The 9,028-nt window shown below is 35.1% G+C and overlaps 1 protein-coding gene across 1 annotated transcript; it reads right to left on the bottom strand.

The window, feature by feature from the left end:
• Nucleotides 1-1,410: 1,410 nt before the first annotated feature.
• On the bottom strand, nucleotides 1,411-5,739 carry LOC145093260 (Protein kinase superfamily protein). The gene is made up of 3 exons (XM_079031342.1): nucleotides 4,494-5,739; nucleotides 3,056-3,130; nucleotides 1,411-2,845 (listed from the first exon to the last, which is right to left on the bottom strand). Exons 1-3 carry the CDS (start codon nucleotides 5,230-5,232, stop codon nucleotides 1,539-1,541), a joined length of 2,121 nt encoding a protein of 706 aa, XP_078887468.1. The 5' UTR covers nucleotides 5,233-5,739; the 3' UTR covers nucleotides 1,411-1,538.
• Nucleotides 5,740-9,028: the final 3,289 nt, after the last annotated feature.

The following is a 9,028-nucleotide window of genomic DNA, read 5'->3' as shown; positions in this document are numbered from 1 at the left end:
AAAAGATGTACAATCACTAGATTAAGTGTTATACTAACTTGAAAGAGCTAGAAACACTTACTAGATTGAAGATATTGAACAAAAACTTGGATGATACTTGAGAGAGTTTTGGAGTTTACTCTTGAGTTTACAAATGAGAAATGAAGTGTCTTGGGGAGTAAACTCATGCTTAAGGCATGAGTTTACGGTTTTCATGGGTGTTTACGGCCCAAACATAAAAGTTTGGCCGTGAACTTCTAAGCTACGTGGTATTTGCGGTTTAGAAATTTCAAGACCCGAGTCGGCACATCCTTTCGTCTGTTCGTTTAAAGATTAATTATTAAAATAATCAAACGAACTTTAAATTTTCTAAAACCAATAAAAGTGATCTTGACTTATAATTTGAAATGATTGACTCTAGGGTTTTATCGAATAAAGATTTCGGGTTGTCACAAATAATTTTATTTTTTATTTTTTATTGAATTATTACTTTTTATTGGATTATTATATATTAATAAATATTATTTTTAATATATAATATTTATGTATTAATTGATATTATTTTATTAGATTATTAATTTCTTTTAAATAATTCTTTATTTTATTTCCTTTGTATGACAATTTGTATCTTTTTATAATTATTCAGCAACTTCATCCATCACAGTATAAAACATATAGAACAATATGGTAATATTGTCATTTATCATCATTCAGCACAGTCAATCAGGTGTACAATCAAATAACAAAATTTTATTATACAACACTTTTCCGAACAGGAACTATCAAACAGGATCTGTCAAACACTAGCCACGGTAAAAAGATTCATCGAGCAGCTGCTGATTAAAACATTTTTTGCCTCTTGCTGAGAATAGAGGGTGGTGTGCCCACAACACGTCGGAGATGACTCTTCTCAATCTAATTAAAAGATCAAGAATAGTAGAAACTTCTAGTGAATGGGAGATGACATAAAAAACCTTAAATTTCTAAAAAAATGATGGTTTTACCCTTTGAAGTTTTTTTGAGTTAATAAAGCCTTATGTTTCTGAAAAGTTACATAAATGTGTTAATAACTTAAAAACATTTTGGTAGTGGTAAGCAAAAACAAAACAAATTTAAAAGAAAAAAGAAAAAAGATATAGAAGAAATCAAAACCGAAACCAATACAAAAACCGACCATACAAAACCAATGCTCCTTGGTACCGTGTGTTTTTATGTTAAATTACATGGATGTTTAAAATAAAAAGTCTTAGAAAATTATCAAGTGAAGATGCCACGAAAATATGTTGGAATGTAGTGGGCAAGCTGCCCAAAAAATACTTCATGGAAAAACATTAATGCTACTTCAAGACCATCAATCCCACTTGCCTGAGTTGTCAGTCAGTTCGCAAATGCTGTAACTAGAAAAGTCCACAATGTATCCGACCCGAGAAGTCACGGTTAAATAATTCAAAATATATGTAACAATATAATAATTAATTCTTTTATAAAATTACAAAAAAAAAAAAAAAACAATTAAATCAAAGATATCTTTTCTTTTCTTATATGATTCATTTTACAAGTCACCTAACAATATTCCCTAACAAGCTGTTGCTTGAAGGTGAACTCTGTTCACTTAACCATGGATCTTGTATAGAAACAGGTGAATTATCTTTATCTTTATCTTTACTTGCATCTTTTTCGTCTTGTATTGTTAAACAATCTGATATAACACTAAGCCTACGGCTACCAATTGCCGCCACTCCTGCCACCTTTTTTATGATACTTCCGCCTATTGATTTCTCACTGGCGTTATACGGTGATGAAGAAACCGATGATAATGATCCAATTGTCATATTATCATCAATCGTGTTCCACCCACTAACCTTAATCTCTTCCAACTCATCCGCCACTTCCATCATCGAAGGCCTCATATCTCTATGAAATGCTAAACATCGGAAAGCCAATTCCGCCACTTTGTGAATTGACGAAAGTGTCCATGCGTCTTTATTCGGGTCCAAAAACGGGTCAATTATATCATCCACACAACCTTTCCCAATTCTATCTATAGCAAGAGATGCTAAATTTATCTCACTATGATCCCGAGAAAAATCAACCACTTTTAAAGCGGTGATTATTTCTAAGAGAACAACTCCAAAGCTATACACGTCGCTTTTATCTGAAAGATGGAAGTTTTGATGGTACTGCGGATCGACGTACCCTGGTGTGCCTTGTGGAGCGGTTGAGATGTGGGAATCATCCAACATTCCTAATCTGGAAAGACCGAAATCAGCGACTTTAGAGTTGTAATTATAATCCAAAAGTATGTTGCTAGATTTGATATCTCTATGGTAGATAGGCGGATTCATAGCCGAATGTAGGTGAGCAATCGCGTGTGCAGTTTCGGTTACGATCGTGAGTCTAACTGTCCATGGGAGACCTTTCCCGCGTTCCCTTTGTAGATGTTGTGAAAGCGTTCCATTTGGCATGAATTCATATACAAGAATCTGCTCGCCTTTTTCGATACAACATCCCAAAAGACGGACCAGATTAGGGTGGTTTACGGTGGAGATTAGTTTGATTTCGTTCATGATTTGGTCGTTTCCGTCCGTGTCTCGTTGTCGGAGTTTCTTCACCGCCACCCATTCGTTGGTGGTTAATTTTCCGGCGTACACCGTACCGTATGCTCCGACACCTAATCGTTGTTTATCGGAGAAATAGTTTGTGGCGCGTTCAATTTCTTTGTAGGGGTAGAACGGGACACTGAAGCTAGCGGTGGCTTCAGAGAACTGTCGTCTTGCACTCCGGAGGTTTCTAGAAGCGGCTCGTTTTCTAAGGCAGTAGCAAACGAGTGCGAACGTTGACATTAGAGAAGCTCCGGCGACTATACCTGAGAGTAAGAAATGTACACCAAGTGTTTGGTAAAACATCTGACTCATGAAACTAATGATAATACACCAACTGTTTGATAAAATGTGTGACCGACTAAACAGATCACACAAAATATTCGATAAAATGTCTAGCTTGTTAGGGTTTTGTGTTTTAGTGTGTAATATTGGAGAAAGAAACAATTTATATCTAATATAGTTGCGAAATTTACCTCCAATAAGCACACCAACTCTTGATGTTTCACCGCATTGGCCAGACATGTACCTTGAAGCGCCACAATTCGAGACTGTTGCAAGTTAATGTCGACAAATTAAATAAAAAAAACTTAAAGGATAAACCGTAGTTTTGAATTTTGATAGATCAAAATATAAGTTTTTAATTTCATGAGACCCCGAAAAATTCCAACTTTTTTAATTTTTGTTCGTTTTAAATGTTTATTTATTACTTTAATTATGATTTTGAATTTCAACTTTTCTCAACAAAACAATAATATATCTCTTGAATAATAAAAAGTCAAATGTTAATTCCCCCATTATCGTTAAAAAGTCAACCAAAATCATCATAAGAAACAACCTACAACCCACCATCAATCAAAGATTTGTTAAATCAAGGCTACCAAACTATACATGTTGGAATCGCATCATTCATGAAGATAGATTAGATATTCGATTACAATTGTCTAAAGTCCACATTCATCCCACAATGAAATAGTCAAAAGTCAAACGCCATTAAATCATCCATAAAAATTATAATAACTATTTATGTAACAATCTTTTTTGGAAAGATATTTATGCTACCTACTTAAACTATTTGTTCACATGAAAGAGTTTGAGAATTGAGTCCCTTCCGTTTCAATTTTTTTTTAAATTTCCTACTCATTCCAAAATGACGACTCATACCCTTTGACCAAACTACAAGTAAATCAATATTGGTGGCCCTTCAAATAAATTCCATGTATAAGAAAAGTTATAAATTAATAATACTAATTAATTAAAGGATTAGTTGATTTTTTTTATGTCATAGTTTCTGACTTTTGTACATTATTTTATCCGAATATAATAGTATCATACTTCTTTTCTTCTGAATTAATCCATAAATTATGCGTCATATGCACATAATTAAAGTTTATTCTTAGTTTTTCAATTTTCTAATCTACAAGAATAAAAAAAAGGGGAAAAGGTATGAAATCAATGTTTGTACTTTAGTTTATAATATTTAATGAAAAGTGATTATGATTAAATGATTTACTTATTAAAATATACAGTAAACTTTAGAAAAAAAAGGATTTACATTTTAATAAAAATTCCATCTATAATTCTTATTTTTTAAATCTTAATTTACCATTTAAAATTGGTTAGAAATAATTACAAGGACACGATATATTAAAATGATCAAATGAATATACCTAAAAACAAAATGTTGTATTTTTTTTTTTTTTTTTGCATCATATAAGCATTTGTAAAATTTTACTGAATTTTGGTAGGAAAATAATTATTTATACATAAAAAAATCTTCATGACAAATTTTTTTAGTGATTTTTCACGTAAAAAGGATTTAAAACATGATTTTTTTTTTTTTTTTTTTTTTTAAAAATTGTCGTAAAAGAAATGATAATAGTAAAAGTGGTGGTCGTTGGAAAGGGAACTAACCTCTATGGCAACCATCGCCGGCGATGAACCCATCACCGTCGTATCCTTCATTACAGTGACACCGGTAACCCACCGTCTGATTCAGACGAGACACATTCCGGCAAACCGCGTTTTTATGACAACCGCAATCGCCGTGAACCCACCAACCCAATTCCAACGACTGAAACTCCAACGACACCGGCAATCCCTGTGAACTGTTCGCGTTCATATCAATCGTCACCGACGACAACAAAACCTCACAACCGGCGGATTTCAGTTCCGTCAAATCAATGAACTCTTCTCGAGAATTATCCTCAGAGTAACAATTCATGCTCCGATTAATCGCCGAATCACACTGTTGTATGCTGAAACGACTCTCAACTAAACTAGTCGACACTATACAATCATTCAACCTCGCCCTGCAGTCTTCCAACAGCAATGCGTTTCGTGAAGTGAGAGCGAAGTTTGAGTTATCGAAGCGATTAATTTCTTCAAACGAACGACTGCAATTCGCCGGTAGAATAATCGATATATGATCTCTGGTTAAATTCTGAACGGTGTATCCACCAAAACGGATCTCTCCATCGGAACATTCCAGACGAATTTCACAACCGTCGCTAAATCCGAAGGGGTAGGAAACTGTATTTCGCCGATCACCGCTTTGACTACTACAAACCCGATTACAGTTTGCTTGAGCAGATGTTGACGATGGCGTTGATATTATTAGAATCACGGAAAAGAAGAGGAGATGAGAAATCATGTTTGAATACTTTCGGAATTGAATTGTGGCAGAAATTTTATCGGGGAACGTTGAAATTGAGAGAGAGAAAACGTTTGACTTTGATAGGTCATTAAAGTGGTTTAGTTGATGTTGTTGAGAAACTTCATGCTTCCTTCATAAATGCCGAGAAAAACAGAGAGATATGATGATTTATGGTGAGAACGTTAAATGATGCAGCTCCGAGATATGGAAACCCGGAGAGAGAGAGAGAGAGAGAGAGAGAGAGAGAGAGAGAGAGGTGATTTGACTTCTGATAAGATACAAATTGAATTAAAGGATTAAAAAGGGGAAGCCATTAAAGAGCTCCAACTGTTCTTCCTACTGGCTGATGGAAAACCAGACGATAAGATCATACGGCGGAGAGAGGGAGACTCCGGGACATTTTCCGGCGAAGTTTTACTTATGGGAAGAATGGAATGAGGGGGAGAAATCTGATAAATGACATGTGATGAAGTCGGGTTAGCGCCTTATGTGAAATTACAGTTGTACTTTTTGAGATTGGTATTATATATTTCCTTTTTGAGTTAGATTTAGGGTTAATGTGATTTAAGGTAATCAACTATTTAGATGTTCATTTTTAGTCCTTTATAAAAAACAATTAAAATTAAAGTCCTCCGATTTAGATTTTCGTTTCCAATCTTGTTAACATTTTAACCGAGTGGATTTGAATTTGTAATTGAATTTTAGTTTTAGTGTACGATAGTACCAGGATATCAAAGTTAAACGATAAACCAACTCCTTTTTTTTACCATTTATGGCTTAATCCTAACTGGTATTTGTAAAATCTCATTGTAAATTTTTTTGTTTGCTAGTGGTCGACGAAAACTAAATTGACATTAGAGTTGTTGGTGAATATCGTCCATCATCGATTTGCTTTAAAGAGACTCTAAGAGGAAAACAAATAGACTTATTGCCATTTAAACCCAATATTTATGTGAATTGTCATTGCTTTAGAACAAAGAGACGTGTTATATTTGTTATAACAAATTAACTTTTAAAATGACACATAAATAGAGTCTTTCACCGTAGGGAAAATATAAATTGGATATGAGATGTGTTCATATACATTCATAATGGATTAACCGCTTAAAATGGTTAAATGTATGGTAAAGAGTTACAAAATATGACATTGGAACATATTAACACATACTATATCCGATGATATATTCTCTAAAATAGCATTGATTTTGCTCGATGCAATATACACAGATAAAAATGATTTTGTACAATAAGATGAGTGATCAAATTGTGAATGATCGTCTAATGTTATATACTAAGAAAAAGATGTGTTATGCACTTTTATCAGCCATACACTTATAGATTGTTTTAAATAGTGTGGAGTCTAGATAGTTCTCGATATCTTTGCTATTTCTTCCTAATGATGGTACATAGACGCGGTTATAATGACTTTCAACCGTTAAAGATAAACATTTTTTAGATTGTTTTTAGATATGATCTCTTATAGAGATAACATGAACCAAAGGGGTATTGAGTTGAATTAAATATGTGCCATTTATGTCTCACTCATATAGAAGATACACAACATATTCTCTTGGGTTGTCAACTTGTCATGTTAAGTTTGGAATATGGTCCGTAGGTTGATTTGCTATTGTCGAGTTTACATCACATCATAGTGGTTTTTTAGTGGATAGATACTCGTAAATTGTAGGTATATAAAAAAGTCAGGATTGGATATAAAAAAGTTAGGATTGGAAGTAGTTTGCATGACAAAGATATGGATGCTTTGGGCGTATCGAAATACAGTGATCTTTGGAGCTAAAGAGTTTCATAAAGATATGATTTTTGATAAAGTTATGTTTTTTTTTGTGTTGGGTTGAAGATTCGTTTAAGTATTGCGTCATTGGGCTCGGTTGTTAGTCCAATTGTTTTGTACTCCGGTTTGGGCCTGTCCAACCGTGAGCCTGTTAGGTTTACTATATAAGAATATGCTTGCATGCATATTAGGTTAACGATTTAGAGATAACGATCTAGAATACAATAGAGAGAATTACGATAGCTTTGATTTTCTTCATCGTTCGTGTAAACCTTCTAACCCTCTACAGCTGATGTTCTTGATCGAGCTCTTTTGAGGGTTGTTTTATAATCATTCGACACGTTTGATTCATTCTTGAATTGTTCATTATTTTCGTGTTCTTGCTGTTTAATCTTTATTTACCTGTTTAAGATCTAATCGATCTTCAAGATTAAGTTTTAATCACATCAATTGGTATCAGAGCAAGAGGCTGTGTAATCGATACACTTCTTTTCTGTGAAAAGGTTTCAATTAGGGTTTTCCGCAATTACTTATTTATTGAGCCGTCATCTCATTATTGACGTATCTTGATATTTATTGTTTTGCCCTAATCTGATTTATTACAAGTCTGATCTTTGAACAGGTTATTCGATCATTATGGACGAGTCGCAATCGAATCCCATCAATATTTCCAACAGCATTGGATCAACCACGAAGATTCCCATCCTATACACCCATGATTATGAAGGCTGGGCGCATCACTTTGAAGACTATGTTATAGGATCTGAGGATAATGGATACCTCATCTGGGAAGCAATTATTAATGGACCGTTTTCTCACTCTGCAACGTCAAGGATTATTAAAACTCAAAAGGAGTATAATGATCTACTGAAGGACGTTAAAGATATTGCGCAAGATGAAAAGGATAAATTCCAGTGCAATATCAAGGCGTTAAGATTGATAAGATTCGCCCTTCAGTCCGACACTTTCAGGTTAGTAAGTTCATGCACGACGGCAAAGGAAGTTTGGGATAGACTTCGTAAACTGTACTCTACAGACGAGGATCTTGAACACTCTATCCAAACCTTACTCTTATCTGAGTTTGGAGAATTCAGGCAAGGAGCCGAAGAAACTGTGACCCAAACGTTCGATCGCTTCAATCATCTTCTCAGCAAGATGATCAAACATGACATCGAAAGGAAGCTTATCGAGCAGAAGGTTACGTTTTTAAATGGTCTAAGATCAGAGTGGAGAGCAGTGGTGTCTACAGTTAAAGCCCATGAGCAGTTTAAATCATATTCTTTGGTGAAACTGGTGGGTATTCTCAAGTCTCAGGAGAAGATTGTGCTGCAGGAAAAGAATGTTGTCTCAAGCCTAGGTTCGCTGGCCCTCCTGTCAAAAAGTAAAGCTGTGATGGAGGACGAAGACCTCAACTTGGAGGAGTATGACCTCATGTCTGAGGATTATGCTATGATGGTGTCTAACCCCAAGAGGTTCATTAAGAAAAGATTCCCCAGCAACAAAAACCGAAACTGGCAGGGGAGTTATAGTTCAGAAAAGGTTAACAATGAACCGAAGGCTGAAGAGTCTAAGAAGGAACCGAAGGCAGAAGGTGATTCTGGAGTAAGCTGTTACTACTGTGGAGGGAAAAACCACTATGCTAAGGATTGTGTCCTCAAAAAGATGGCTGAAAAGGATGAGGAAGCTTTGCTGCAGAAAAATCTTGATGAGATGAGGAAGAAGAAATCTACCGCTAACCCTTCCATGAATGCTCTAATTGTGCAGGGTTCGGTTGCTGAGGATGAGTTCGGTGGCGTGGAAGTTTGGTCAACCGACTCTGAAGATGATGAAGTAAGGAAGCCTTCTCATGGAAAGGCTTGTGTGGCAAAAGAGGAGAGCAGTGGAGGAAGGTGCTTGATGGTGTCCGAAGTATCTCAGATGAGGGGATACAACACTGATGGTGGAAGCAATGAACAGAAGGAGCAGCAGGATATGTGCTTTACAGCCAAACCGCTCAGCGTG

This window comes from Lactuca serriola, chromosome 3, assembly GCF_051521515.1.
Source record: "Lactuca serriola cultivar US96UC23 chromosome 3, Lser_US96UC23_V15, whole genome shotgun sequence".
Classification (NCBI taxonomy): domain Eukaryota; kingdom Viridiplantae; phylum Streptophyta; class Magnoliopsida; order Asterales; family Asteraceae; genus Lactuca; species Lactuca serriola.
Note: the sequence above shows the minus strand (reverse complement) of the source record. Positions and strands in the feature narration are given on the sequence as shown.

What these genes read in the sequence shown, in the direction of transcription:
- LOC145093260 (XM_079031342.1), bottom strand. Translation starts at nt 5,232, where the DNA reads ATGATTTCTCATCTCCTCTTCTTTTCCGTGATTCTAATAATATCAACG. An exon ending in CGGCGATGGTTGCCATAGAG is followed by an intron (nt 3,131 to 4,493) that starts GTTAGTTCCCTT and finishes AACTTGCAACAG; the next exon opens with TCTCGAATTGTGGCGCTTCA. An exon ending in AGTTGGTGTGCTTATTGGAG is followed by an intron (nt 2,846 to 3,055) that starts GTAAATTTCGCA and finishes TCTTACTCTCAG; the next exon opens with GTATAGTCGCCGGAGCTTCT.